At 50.3% G+C, this 15,200-nt stretch overlaps 1 protein-coding gene across 1 annotated transcript in view; it reads right to left on the bottom strand.

The window, feature by feature from the left end:
- Window positions 1-13,769: 13,769 nt before the first annotated feature.
- Window positions 13,770-15,200, bottom strand: part of NOL10 (nucleolar protein 10) — a 91,398-nt gene continuing 89,967 nt past the window's right edge. The window contains exon 21 of the mRNA XM_056123515.1: window positions 13,770-14,478. Within this exon, the coding sequence (XP_055979490.1) occupies window positions 14,359-14,478 (120 nt within the window). The 3' untranslated portion in view covers window positions 13,770-14,358. The remainder of the gene's footprint in view (window positions 14,479-15,200) is intronic.

The following is a 15,200-nucleotide window of genomic DNA, read 5'->3' as shown; positions in this document are numbered from 1 at the left end:
CATTTCCAGAAGTAGCAAATGGAAAGTGGCTTCCAGCCATTTCACTTCTGCCTGCGCCCTGTGAACTTGGGGCACCTGTGTCGTGGGACTGCCTGGAGTGATCCCTGAGTACACTTAGGTGTGGTCCAACCCCCTAGAGAAGTCTAGTGCAAAAAGTGGGGTGTGCAGAGAGCTTAGGCTTTTTGATATAGGGGTGCTTAGCTTTTGTTTAAGATTCCAGTAACCCTGGTTTGATCCCAGCACTGCCAGGGGTCACTCCTGAGCACAGAGGCAGGAGTAAATTTGAGCACTGTTGGGTAGGCCCCGATCTGTTCCCTCTTCCCCATCCCCCACCTTCCCAGTTAAATATCTGTAGTTTCAGTTAAGCAAATTTCCTCCCTGTGTTGGTGAGCCATGACCATTCAGTTGATGACGGGAATAGAACAGAGAGGCTGAGAGATCGCTCTGTCTGCCCCACTGCTGAATTGATATCCAGGCCTTCTGTTTGCTAGCTTGGGTCTAGGATTTCAAACTTCTCCTTGGTGGGGTGGGCCACCACTGGTGCCACTCTGGGGCTTGTCAGATCTGTGCTCAGAAGTGACCCCTGCAGTGCTCATGGGACTGGATGTGTTGCTGGGGAGGGAACTTTGATCAGCCTCATACAAGACAAGCACCCTACCCTCTGTCCTAGCTCTCTGATGCCCTGGGATCTTCAACTTTCTGATTAGAGCTTATCCCATCAACCTTTGTAGGGTGGAGCTCAGAGACCACTGATCTGGGGAGGTGTCATCCTTATAAGGTGTCAGACTTATAAGATAAGTCACCATGGTAAAGCAGCCTATTATCTATCGTTCTGTATTGCATCGTTCCATTTATGCTATCATTCTTCATGTCATCCCATCACAGCCATCATCTCTCCTTACATTGTTCCATCCGTGTACCATGCAGCCGTCCAGCTATCCCTCACTCTGCCAATCATTCTGTCCCCCACTTCTCCATCATTCTATCTGGATATGCCTCTCTGTAATCTCCTGGTCCTGCTTTACGGAGCAGCCTTGACAATCTGTTATCAACACTATTACTATCTCCACTATCTGTAGAAACTGGGGTGCCAGACAGCACGGGGGAATCAATGATTAACAAAGATCATTTGCCTAGTGAGTGTGTGCTGTGTGCTCAGGAGCACTGAGGCAGCCCATCTCCATGGCTACCAGCCTCAGAGGACAGCAGTGGCCGCACAGACACGCTGTCCACGCAAGTCCAACAGTCAGGACCAACCTTCCTCTTCCTCACAGCGCAAACCAGCAAAAATAAATTTTACTTCTTATTGTGTGGGCTCTCTGGCCACACCTTTTTTACATGTGTTTTTCAAACAAACTTGTCGTCATGGAAACCCTCTTAAAACAAGATTCGACCTGGTTTAAAGAACCTGAAGCTAATTACAATAGTACTTTACATTCAGTTAAACCTTTCTTCTCAGGCGTTTAATGGACCTCACTCATTAAGCTCCACAAACACCCTCTGATGTCTTTAGGGGGACAGATACTATAAACCCATTTCACAGACGCAGACACTGAGGCACGAACGGCTCCGTAAGTGACTTGGCCGTTGGCTGCCAGCTTAGCAGCAGCAAGTCCAGGCCAGGCCCGGGGTTCCTTGACTCTGCTGTTGTTTCTGCTCACTGTCCTGGGCTCTGCAGCCCTTTGGTCCTCAAAGGCAAGAGTTTCCCACAGCATGGCCCAGGGACCGGGGTTTTGCTGCCTTCCAGGTACAGAAAAGGCTGAGGGGCTAGAAGGGGTGCTCTGAAGATGGAGTCGCTCCTAGGGTCTCATGTGCAGGTTGCTCCAGGCCCAGCTCTGCAAGGGGCTGATGCTCTCTGTGCCCCAGAAAAGGCAGTAACGGCAGGGGTGGCTCAGAAATGTCTTAATCAGTCACATTAAGGGGCTTCTAGAAAGTTCCTGCCCCAGAGATCACAGTCAACTTGCCCTCTGACCTTAGAGCCCCAACAAGGCCCCTCGGGGGCTCCACTCCCAACTCTGACTCCCCCAGCCCTTCCTCATCCTCATCACTCATCACATTGGGTTAGGGTGGTGGGCACTGTGTGCTCATGAAGGGGAGGGGGCTCCAAAGAACAGGCCTGTCTTAGTTACTTAGTTATCTGGGGAATGGTGGGTGAAGGAACCCCAATTTCTTTAATGGCTGGAGCTATAGCACAGTGGCAGGGAGTTTGCCTTGCCCGCAGCCAGCCCAGCTGAGCCGGTTGGATTCCTCCGCCCCTCTCAGAGAGCCCAGCAAGCTACCGAGAGTATCTTGCCCGCACGGCAAAGCCTGGCAAGCTACCAGTGACATATTCAATATGCCAAACGCAGTAACAACCAGTCTCACAATGGAGACGTTACTGGGCCCGCTCGAGCAAATCAGTGAACAATGGGAGGACAGTGTTTGTGTTTGTTTGTTGGGTGTGTGTGTGTGTGGGGGGGTTGGGTGCTGGCACACCTGACTTACTCATAGCTCTGAGCTCAAGAATCACTCTGGGTGGGCTCGGTGGACCCTATGTGGTACCAGGGATGGAACCCGGGTCAGATGTGTGCAAGGCAAGTGCCCTACCCCGTTTTTGTATCTCTCAGGCCAACCTCATTTTTGGCCTAGGGTTACTGCACAGATGTGGAGGACACTTTGGAGGAGTGGGACATTTTTATTTAGGCCGGTTGACCTTGAGGCACCAGCGGGCTCCCAAAAGAGGTGCAAGGGGCCATGTGGCTGGGGAGGACACCCTGTGGGGACCTTCTGCCCAGGACACGGTGGAGACCCTAGAGCCAAAGCAGGAAGGACAGGCGGACAGTACCATGGCCATAGAGCAGCTCACGGCTGGAGGAGGGGGGTGCAGGGGACAGTCTGGGATCAGGCAACATCGGGAGGCGAGAGCAGGGACCGAGGGAACCTGCAGGGACAGACCATGCAGGGGAGGAAAGGGGGACTCCAGCAGAAGCAGCCCGGTAGGAGGGAGGAAGTGGGGAGGGGTAGGTCAGGTTCAACACCCATCAATACCCAAATGCAAACACCCACCTCGGGCATGGGCATGGGCAATGGAGGGGAGGCCTCCTTACCACTGGGCTGCACAGGGTGGGGGGTCTGTGGGAAGGCGGAACGGGCGGCAGCCAGCTACCCACTTTGAATCCTGACTGTACAGGACCCGAGATCCTGTCCTTAATCAGGGAAAAACTCCAGGCTAGGAGTTCGCCTCGATCCCACCCCACTGGGAAGTGTTGGTGTCACTTGGAAGCGCTGCCACGTGGCCTTATGAAACAGTCACCAAACAGCTTCCACCTCTCCAGAAGCCTGTGCTGGGCTCAGAGGCAGGAAAGCAGGAAGCGGGGTACACACCTGGGGGCTTCCCACCTCCTGCAGGAAATGCCACTGGAACAGCAGGCGCTTTGGGCCTTCCAACGCCACCCTGGTAACTGGGTCCTGAAAGGCACAGGTTGGACACTGCCTGGGAAATTTCCATTAGTGCTGCCACATTCAGGATGAAGGTTCTCTGTCTCAGGACGATGCAGATGCCGGATACCCTCCGTCAGCTCATTTAGAAATCACTCTTAGGATGTGTGTTGCACAAGTAACTTGGTAAATTTACGTGGGTATTTAAAAAAAAAAGAATTTCTGAAATATAAATAATTAGGGGCTCATTGCTTCTGTGCCGGTCTCCCCCGAAAAGATAAAAGAAAAAAGATACATAGTATTCTGATTCAGTTTGCTAGGGTTTTCTCTTTGTGGACCTTGCTAATGGTTTCTCAATCTTATTTATTTATTTTTTTAAATAACCAGTTCTTGGTTTTATTGATCTTTAAAGTTGTTTTAATTTCCAATTCATTTATTTCTGTTCTAAGATTTATTTCCTTCTTTCTGCTTGCTTTGGGTTACTTTTGTTGTGTTTTTTTTTAGCTGATTTAGGCATGATATTAGGTTATTTATATGGGTCTTTCTTTTGACTTTTCCCTCCCCTCCCCTATTCCCCTATACCCTTCCCCCCACCCTCCACCGTTTTTTGCACCACTGCTGGCAGTGCTCAGGGTTTAATCCTGACTTTGAGGTCTGGGATGACTCCAGGGGGTGATAAGGGAACCATGTGGGATGCTGGGGATCTAACATGGGTTGGCTGCATGCAGGAAAAGCACGTTTCCTACTGTACTATCCCTCCTGCCTCTGTGGGCTTTTTCTTGCTTCCTAAAAGATGCTTTCGTTGCTATGAATGTTCCTCTCAACACCACTTTTGCTGTATTCTTTTTTTTTTTTATTTTTATTAGTGAGACATCATGAGGTACAGTTGTAGACTTACAAATTTTTGTGCTTGGGTTTCAATTATACAGTGATCAAATACCCATCCCTCCACCAGTGCCCATTTGCCACCACCACGGATCCCAGTATCCCTCCCACCCCCCATCACCCTCCCCCATCCCACCCTGCCTCTGTGGGAGGGCATTCCCTTTTGTTCTCTCTCTCTCCTTTTGGGTCTTGTGGTTTGCAAAAGAGGCAATGGGTGACAATCATGTTTGGTCTATAGTCTACTTTCAACTTTTGCTGTATTCTTTACATTCTGGTAGCTAGCATCTTCATTCTTGTTTCCAGAAATCTTTTGATGCTCAGTGTAATGTGTAGTGTCCTAATTGAAGCTATTCTATATACCCCCAATACAAACAGTCCATAATCATTCCATACTTTTTTCAAGAAGAAAAAGAATATATGCCTACTTGGATATACACATTTTAAAAGGGGAACTGAATAAATACTCATGGTATCTACCCAGTACTTTACATATACGTTTAAAAAAATCAATTACAGTAATGTTTTGCTGTCTTCTTTCAAAGTCTGGAGCACAATTCAATTTCTCCCAGAATCAACACATGCATTAATTTGTTTTTTTTTAAGCTTTTATTTTTATGAACTTGTTCACAATAGTTCATTACAGATAATATTCAAACACCAATCCCACCACTGTGCACTCTTCCCACCACCATAAGAGGAAAGTGTGTGAAGATTGTTGTATTTCATCCTGGAGTCATTTAAGCCCTTATGTAAGAGATTACAAGTTGTATGTTAAACCCAAACTAATATGTGCTATTTTTGGTACATCAGTGGGCTAGAGTATAAGAGGTTGCATGGCCGCAAATCTGTGTCTCTCTCTTCCAGGAGTTTTATTTCATAGTCTTTGGGTCTTGGCCGTTGATGAGGTTATATGGTGCTGGAGGCAGTTTGTGGGTGTAACTGCCAAGTTACTGGAAAACTTGAGAACTGTGGGGAGGAGGCCCAGACTTTCTGAGTGAGCTTGGAGATCTCAGTCACAGGTCCCGCATACCTGGTAATTTGGTCTTGTTGGGACTAAAGTTCATTACTTTTAGTACTCTCAAATGGAAGAGACTTGAGTGGTTTTTGCACTTGGAACAATGAAACAGGTCTTGGACAAAGAGTAAAATGAGATTACATACCTGTTATCACCTATAGAGGCTTAAAAATACTCCATCTCCAGGAGATACCCCTCAAGCACCAAGCTGGGTATAAAGCCCAAACCAGCCAAGCAAAACCAAAATCAGGATCTTGCTTCAACCTCATGGCTGCACATATAAAGCAAAGTCTGAAAAGAGTTTGAAAACCAAATCAAGCAAAGTTAAAACCCCTGTATTTCCTAACGCATCGAGAGCTTATTAAACAACTGCAAACCCTCAACTTTCTTATAAAATTACAACTGTTCTTTCATTATGCTCGAGCATAATAATTATTTTGCATTTAATTTGTGATGAGGATCAATTATGTTTTAAAGAAAAAATAGAAGGGCTGGAGAGATAGTACAATGAAAAAGGTCTTCAACCTCACGTGACTGATCTGGGCTCAGACACCACATATTGGTGCCCCGAGCCCTGTCAGGTGTGATTCCTGAGCGTAGTCAGAACTTAGGACTAGCTTCTGAGCACCGCTGGGTCTGGCCCAAACCCCACCTCCCGCAAATTAGAACAATAATCATCATTTGCATTTCGTCAAAGCATTCTGGAGGAGGAGCCAGAGAGCTAGCTCGGGAGGTAAGCCTTGCATGTGGCCGATGTGGTGGACCCTGGCTGAATCCTGGCTCTGCTGAATGGTATCCTGAGCGCCTGGGGGTCATGTCTGGGCAGAAACAAGAACAGTCCCTAAGCACTGGTAGGCATGGACCCCAAAGCAAAGACAAAAAAAATTCTCAAGAAAGTTCTAGCAAAACATCTCACTACACAATTGACCAGGATTATAAGGAAAAAGCGAACATTCCACATTTGGGGGCATACGTATCAGTGGGTGCTGCCAATAAGCTCCCGGAGCACAAGACCACAGTCCATCAGCTCAGGTAGGGGAGGTCCCTTGACACTCGTTTACAGGGTATGAGCTGTTGTTTTGTGGGGAATGGTCAAGAGTCCAGAATAAACATCAGGGTCCCTTTAAATGCTGCAAGGCACAGGGTTTTGTTTTTTTTTTTCATTTTGAGTCACACCCAGTGATGTTCAGGGGTTATTCCTGGCTCTGCACTCAGGAATTATTCCCGGCGGTGCTCAGGGGACCATATGGGGTGCTGGGAATCCAACCCGGGTCAGCCGCATGCAAGGCAAATGCCCTACCCGCTGTGCTATCTCTCCAGCCCCATCAGTAAAAACTTTTAAAGCAATTCTGCGTTAGTATATTGTGTTTACATGAAATGGGTTAGGACCACATGTATAAATTTCCCCTCTACACTTTATGTGGGGCTGGAGCGATAGCACAGCGGGTAGGGCGTCTGCCTTGCACGCAGCCAACATGGCCGACCCGAGTTTGATTCCTCCGCCCCTCTCGGAGAGCCCGGCAAGCTACCGAGAGTATTCGATATGCCAGACACAGTAACAACAAAGTCTCCAATGGAGACGTTACTGGGCCCGCTCGAGCAAATCGATGATCAACGGGAGGGCCTTTACCTTTACCTTTTACACTTTATGTAAACACTATGATTTACAAAGTTGTTCATGAAGATTTGTTATAGGCATTCAATATTCCAGCACCAATCCCACCACCATTACACTTCCCCTCCACGACTGTCTCCAATTTTCCCAACCGTGCATCAAGCCTGCCCCCATAGCAAGTTCAGAATAATTTATTTTGTATTGCTTGTTAGTCAATAGTTTGCTAAAGAGTGATCAAAAAATGTTTCCGTAGAAGAAATTTAGTGTAAATTGTTGCATCTCACCATGGAGATACTAAGCCCTTGTGTGAGAGATTACTAAGATGTTGGTATTGGTTAAGCCTCTGTGTTTATGTTCTGTTAATTGAGATTGATTGCCTTCTACATTACATCCCATCCAATCTGGTGTGCGACTCCTGGGTTATCTGTGATGTAGAGTTCGGAATGTCAAGTGACCTTGAAGTACACTCCAGGAAGTTCAGAATTTTAACAGGGTGGTACAGTCAAGAGTTAAATTTTTAACTGGGTGGTGGCTTTGGGGTGTGGAAGTCTATGGAGATCAGGGGAAGTCCGTCCATCCTGACTCTGAGAAAACCTCAAAACCCACCCATTTCAGTCGCAAAACCTGCATACCTAAATTTTCAGCAGGTTAATTTCTCCGTGAGGTTCATCCTTTGAGAATGGGAGTCCAGGTGGTGATTTTGAAGTGTGGCAGCAAGTGACTGGCAAGGCACAATTTTGTAACTCTCTGGTCTACATATATCCCCTGGTCATGATGGTAAATAATTCTGAAGACCTAGAGTAGCGATAGGACCCAGGACATGAAGATCAGAGCCTGGCTCTTCTTGGTGTTCTACTACTCTAAGGAAGCAAAGGTGTTTTCTTGAAGGTGATGGATGGGGGAGCAGGAAGAGAAAATTACGGGACAAGCAGTCGCTAAGGATCAAGAGATTGAACCAGAACAAAGGCTCTGAGGCAGGAGGAGCTCAGGATCTGAGCAGGAAGCAGATGGGGTGGGTTGGAGCCGGGAGGCACACCTGGGCCCCCAACCTCGTTTCCGACTCCCAGAGAAAGCGGAAGCAATTAGAAGAGAATGTCCACCTGCTGTGTCTCTCGTTAGGACCTGCCCGAGCCTGAGGTCAGTGCCCAATCTATCTCCTACCACCTCTGTCTAGTGTGGTTCTAAATCACGCCCACAAATTTCCTTGGATTGCCAAATCTAGCAATAAAAATACAAATCACCCCTTATATTTGAATATCAGATAACCATTTTTTTTTTGCATATAAGAACACCTCGTGCAATATTGGAGCCAGACCCAGACTCAAGCAATTTGTTCCTCTGGAATTCGAGGTAGTTGGCAACTCTGCTTGATACAGGCACCAACTGACACCTAATTCCTCTCCCACTGACAGCAGCTATACTTAATGACCCACCTCTAACTAAATTAGAGAAAGGAGAAGGACTGAAGTGCAACCTCTCAAAGGAACCTGATTTTTATTGCCCCCTGAATTTGGGGGCCCCACCTGGTGGTGCTCAGGGCTTCTGGCTTGGCCGTGTGCAGGGCCAGTGCCTTATCCCATGAACGATCTCTCCAGCCCCCTGAAATTAAGTCTTCAGCACCACGGCAGCTCCTCCAGCTTATTTTGCAGTCTCTGGAGAAGAGACTGTCCAGTGGCCTCCCGAGCGGCCTGATTGTTAAGGAATGAAGTTGCTGCACGAGCAGGACTGGGATACTCTGGTCGGTTGAGCCTGGATGGTGGGACCCTTGGTTGACGTCAGAAGATCAGCTGGCTCAGAACCACCAGCCAGGATGCTCCTGAACCGATTGTCCGAAAATCTTGAATTTTTTTTTTTTTTTTTGCTTTTCGGGTCACACCTGGCGATGCTCAGGGGTTACTCCTGGCTTTGCACTCAGGAATCACTCCTGGCAGTGCTCAAGAGACCATATGGGATGCTGGGAATCGAATCCGGGTTGGCCGCGTGCAAGGCAAATACCCTACCTGCTGTGCTATCACTCTAGCCCCGATTTTTTTTTTTAAATTTTGGGGCCATACCAGACGGTGTTTGGGGGCTTCTGCCAACTCGGTGCTAGACAGTGCTTAAGGAACTGTGGGACACAAAACTCTTGCCTGCAGAGCATGTGCTCGACCCCCTGAGTTCTCTCTGGCCTGATGTTATTTATTGGCATGTGTGGGTGTCACTCGGTGTCAGGCCACACCCCCGGGTGCTCAGGAGTCACTCCTGCTGGTGCATGGGGGACCAATATGAGATGCTAGGGATCAAACCCAGTAGGCTATGTGCAAGGCAGGTGTTCTTTTTTTTTTCCGGTGTTTTGGGTCACACCCGGAGGAGCTCAGGGGTTACTCCTGGCTTTGCACTCAGGAATTACTCCTGGTGGTACTCAGGGGACCCTATGGGATGTCGCATGCAAGGCAAACATATAATCTCTACGGCCCCAATGCCTGTGTCTTAATTAATATTACCCCTGTACTATTCCTCTAGCCCCCAAATTTGGTATATTAAACCACTAGGCTTTGGAATGATTTGTTGCACAGCCATAGGGAGCCACATAACCTACTGTGGCCACCAGCCTAATCACTGTCCCTTCTCTGGTTTTGGTAACTTTTTCATGTCTGCTTATTCTGGGGGGGGGGGGCTTGTACCTGTGCTTGACTCTCTCCTTCTCAGACCTCTAATTCCCTTTCCTGATGCTGCCAGGAAGGTTCACCCCAATTTCTCTTCCGTTCTCCTCCCGCAGTGAAAATCAGCTCTTTGGTATGATATCCAAAGTTCAGTCTACTATCCTCATGTTTGTTGTCTCAAAGATTAGCATTTAATAAATATTAACAACTAAGTGCCTGGCACTGTAGCAGAGGTCAAATATTCAGCAGTGAGGAAAACAGACCCCAAAATTCACTCCCTGAAGGGCTTCCTAGTCTCGTGGGGTGGGGGTAGGGGGGCGGGGTGGGAAAGACAATTAACATAAATGAGGAAAGTGCTGTGAATATCTGTGGATAAAATATGATGTCTGGGATCAAAATATTGCAAAATAACAAGGTCAAGGGTAGGAGAGATGAAACAGAAGGAGCGTTTGTTGTTAATTATGGCAGTGGGTGACGGGTACCTGGGAGCTCATTAAAGTGTTCTCTACTTTGGGCTATGCTTGAAATTTTCCACAGTAAAGTTTTTTTAAAAGCACATTATGTTGGGTGCCGTTTGCAATAAAGGTGCCGGGAGTGCTGGGAGCGGGGGTGTGTCCGTGTGAAATGGGGCGGTCACGGCCAGCGTGCAGGGGTCAACACAGCGAGGCCCAGGAACCAGGACACGGAGACGGGCAGAGGTTGGACAGGCAACACCAGTTTCCAGAAATAGCCTTGGGGGTGGGGTGGGAAGAGGGGGCTCCCGCCTGCCTCACCTGAGTGAGCCACTGGGGGGGGGTTTGGAGAAGCTGAAATGTCTGAGACCAAGAAGGCACCTCCGAACCAGCCCTAGTGCAAGGCCATCTCATCCCCTCCCTCCCCACACCTCCAAGGAAGAGACAGACCTGTCCCCAACTCCCTGGGTCCCTGGCTCCAGCCTGGGATCCTGAGACCTCCAAGCATCTCAGGCCCAGCCCTGCCATCCCCCATTCTACCGCCCCCCAGGTCTCCTGAGACCCCAGTGCTCTGGCTTGACTCACAGGACTTTCCTCTCAGCAGCTGGAGAACACGACAGACCTTTCCCGGGTACCAGAAGGCCCTTGGGAACCCCAACGCTTTCTGCGGGGGCAGACACACTGGCCCCCACGCATGGTTCCTGAATGACTGTCATACAAACAAGCCCCATGACGTCACAGTCTTTGCTTCTGCTCTGGGGACAAATGGTGAATTCACATGGCTCAAAATACTCACACTGGAGCCTCACTGGTAGTGAAATTCCCTCTAATTCCATCAGCAGAATAAGAAACGGAAATGCCACTTATATTGTCTCATGAAATGACTGGGTTCATTTAAAAGATAGTAGCCCAGCCGAGCGGAGAGATCGCACAGTAGAAAAGGTGTCTGCCTTGCTGCACATGGCTGTCCCAGGTTCCACCTCTAGCACCATGTATGATCCCCAACCCCAACCAGGACTGACTCTTGAGCACTGCTGGGCATGGCCAAAAATGCCCCCCACAAGGTCCAGGGTTTTCACATTTACACAAATTATTTTGTAAAATTTTCTTTTTTGCATTTCCTAAGCAGTGCTTAGGGGGCCCGGGCATTCCCCAGTGATTTGCAGCCAACAAGGCTGATGGTTCAGCACAAAGGCCCAAGGATTGAGTGCTACTTGGGCCCTGGGTGTGAGGATTATCTGGGTCACCCTGCAGTGCTGGGGGCCTCTAGGGCCACCACCAGCAGTGCTCAGAGCGGACCATGGGGTGCTGGGAATCGGACCCAGACCAGTGCATGCCAAGCACGTGCTTCGAACACTGCCTCATCTGACAGACCCTACAAAAGGACTGGCTGTTTGCTTCTATAAAGCAAGATCGTTTTTTATTGAAGCTTATTTAGAAAGCTGTGAGGGGAGAGAAAGGGAGAAGTGTGTGTTCAAGAGAGAACACAGGCTTCTCTGGAGTAGAAACAGGCAAGCAAAGAACAAGAGACTAATGAGAAAGAGAGGAGTTGGAGGGAGAGCCCGGGCTTAAAAGGTAAGCCCCCACAGAGGATTTTTAAACGGTGCTCTGCTTTTAATTTTTGGCATAAACCTCAATAGAAGAGTTTAATACACTTCGGATCAGTCATATAATAAAAGTTTATACAAAAGATTGAGGGAGATCTCTCTCTCTCTACATACAGACTTGGGAAATGCCTGCCCTTATCTCTGTGACCAAGGCAGTCTGCTCCAAGTAGGAGAAACATCATAAATAGCATTATCTTAGATGCTTACAAGTGTTGGCGCAACCGCCTCTTTGAAAAATAAAAAATACACCAAAATATGGATCTTGTGATGTACTATCTCAGGGGGCTAGGCAGGAATCACTGCCATGAAGGGGAGGCTGTGGAAGAGGTGGACAGGCAGGGTGGGGTTTGCCGGATTTAGAAAGAGGACCTATTAGGTCCCAATTGTCCTCCATGCCAGTTACCATGGCCCCAACTGCTGAAAGCACTTTTTGTGGGGGGGAAGGGTGGGTGTTGGGTCACATCCGGTGGTGCTCAGGGCCTTCTCCTGGCTCTGTGCTCAGGGATCACGGCTAGCAAGCTCAGGAGACTGTACATGGGGGTGCCAAGGATTGAACCCAGGTTGGCAGCATGCGAGACAAGCACCCTACCAGTTGTCCTATTGCTTGGTCCTGGAAGACGCAATTTGTCACAAATAGATGACGTCCACGCAGCTTTACACGGGGAGACTTCAGGAGGCCTCAGGCACCTTGGGCCCCCCCAAATCTCTGTCTGCAGGAAGCAGGAAGTAAGGTGTCTGGACGGTGCCTCGGGCACCCGTCTATTCAGCACATTTTTCTTGACTGTCCCAAATTCACCAAGGACCTGCACCCAGGGTCTTCTCCGCTTGTTTCTTCAGAACAAAAGCAGAAGGTCCCTTTGCTCCAGAGAATGCTGCAGAGGCAGATTGTGGAGTTCAGAGGGTATGGTGTGTGTGTGTGTGTGTGTGTGTATGTGTGTGTGTGTGTGTGTGTGTGTGTGTGTATGTAAGAGAGACAATGAGCTGAGACCCTGAGTGTGTGTGTATGTGTGTGTGTGTGTGTGTGTGTGTGTGTGTAACAGAGAGAGACCATGAGCTGAGACACCAAGAGTGTGTGTGTATGTGTGAGAGAGAGAGAGAGAGACAGAGAGAGAGAGAGAGACAGACAGACAGACAGACAGAGAGACAGACAGAGCATGAGCTGAGGCCCTAAGAGCGGTTCCATGTGGTATCTGGGAGCTTCTAGATGTTTCTCGGCTCTTGATTCAGGAGGAAACAGGACTCAAAGGTGCCACATAAATAGCCAATGGTTGGGCATCAGGGCTGGAAATCAAGCCTGGCTCAGGCCGACCCTGTGGCCCGCATTAGTGCTAGAACCAAGCCAACATCCTCCAGGGTTCTGGAACTTGACGCTGGAAACTTCTGGGTGCCTAGACCACTGGGATGTCACTCCAAAGCAGGAGCAGAGGGCCTGGGAAGCCAGGCACGGAGTGGACGTGTCCCGTTGCTGGACGCAGGTCAGAAGCATTACCCAGCAGTCCTTGAAGTTGGAAAACTGGCTCAAGGAGGCAATGTAGGAAAGGGACAAGATAGTCCTGGGAAAGCGATCGCCCCTTTGGGAAGAGGAGGTTCCAGAACAGCAGTCTTGATTGGAGGAGCTGAAAAAGGGACGGGGCAGACGCCAGTGCTGGGCCGGACCAGGACGTGGCCACGCGGGTGTGCTGCCCGGGGAGCAAGGGTGGCCCTGCAGCTGTTTACCCGACAGCACCCCCCATCTCCCCAGGTTTACCCATCCCCCCAAAATAAGTCCCACCTTTGTCAACCACAGGCGGACACTCAGGAGCCACACCTCCTGGCCGCGGAGTAGGGTGGGGGTCGAAAAGAGACAGGGGAACGGGGCTGAGGCAGGAGGGGCAGAGGACGGGGCGCGAGGCCAAGCCTGGAGGCAGGGTCCGGTGCCCAAGACCAGGCCTGCCGCCGACAGTCTGGCTGTGCAGTTCATTCTCGTACCTCGCCGGCAGCACCCAGGGCCCCCACCCACAGCCCCCACCCGCCAATCCGGCCGAACGCAAAAGAAACGGGGAAAAGCTGTCGGGTGCCTCCCAAATCATACCACACAGGAAAACCTAACGAAACCAAAATCCACTTTCAAATTCACTCACAGAACTCACTCAAAGAAGCAGTTCAAGAGGAAGGTTTTATTTTTATTAATACATGTTTTCTGCAGCTAGTTTGCCTCTAACTGCATTAGAAATAGGGGGGAAGAGAGGGAATTGTATTTAATCTTGTGCCAAGTTCCAACAACAGTCAGCCGCTTCCAGTTCCTGCTTTAGAATATAATTACTGTGAAATTATATTCTCCAGGTATAAAAATATTGATTACAAAAATCTCAGGGGGACACGTGGATATATGAACACGTCGATCGGAGTCGCCACGTGTGGAGGGCGGAGAGGACGTCTCTGGGGCTCCATGCGGAGACAACCTGGCCTGACGGACACGGTCGCCTGCATTTCGGGCAGGAATGAATGTTCTGTTCCGGGCCACAGGTTACACGAGAGGAAACGCAGCGCCGGTTCACAGCCCGGGGCAGAGGGTCCGGGTAGGTCGGAGGAGAGAGGCGCTTACAGGGGCCCTGCCCTGTGTTTCGTCTCTGCGGGGCTCGGCCCATCTGCCCTTGGCAGGTGTTCCCCAGGGTCAGCGGGGGACGCAGTGCCCGTGTGTCCTCCATGGGGGGCGCTGGCTGTCCAGGGCGCAGCTCCCGCCGGGTCAGCGAAGCGGCCGCCCCCTACGGGATCTGGACTTCAGGTGACTGGCCGAGCGGCGGAGGGTCTTCCGCTCCTGGCGGTGCTGCTTCTCGGCCTCCTGCTGCTGCTTCTGCTGCTCAGACTAGAGAGAGGTGGAGACGTGAGTGGGCGAGGAGAGGAGAGTCCGGCACCCGCCCCCCTCTCCCCCTCTGTGGCGGCTGGGGGAGCAGGACCAGGCCAGCTCTGAGGGCCGTGTGGCTCTGACCCCAAGGCTGACACCCCGGAGAGGGTCTTGCGTTTTGTAGGACAGGGTGCTCCCAGAACGCACGCAGTGTCAGACTTGGCTGTGCCGACACTCTGCCAGTCACACAGTCAGTCGTCTGCTCCCCAAGTCCGCCACTGGGCACCCCCAGCCTGGCCACACGAGGCCAGTGCCCCCAGAACTGGTTCCAAAGATCTGGGGCTGCTCCCCGCAAACTCACATTCCCTTCAGATGCCATCCAGAGAGCCTGAGCCTGGGAAACACAGGTAACGGGGCAGCAGCCCCAGGCACCAGCCCATAGGGGCGCCTCCAAACCCCCCTGCCCACCCCGGACAGCCCCAGGACACGCAGCTGCACAGGAAAGAGGTGTGGCACTGATAAAGCACACGGGGGTGGGGTGGGGTGGGGAGGGGTGTCTCAGAATGAAAACCCAGGTACCCGACACGGGGAAGGAAAAGGAAAATTCTTGGCTGGAGCAACTATTACAAAGAAGGTAAACTGAGGAAGCAATCGAGGGCTAAATACATCGTGGTTTTGGTCTTTGGGCTGTACCTGGTGGTGCTCAGGGGTCTCTTACTCCCGGCCTTGCATTTAGAAGACCA

This window comes from Sorex fumeus, unplaced genomic scaffold, assembly GCF_029834395.1.
Source record: "Sorex fumeus unplaced genomic scaffold, SorFum_2.1 ptg000006l, whole genome shotgun sequence".
NCBI lineage: Eukaryota > Metazoa > Chordata > Mammalia > Eulipotyphla > Soricidae > Sorex > Sorex fumeus.
The sequence above is the reverse complement of the archived record's forward strand: the minus strand, read 5'-3'. Positions and strand labels throughout refer to the sequence as shown.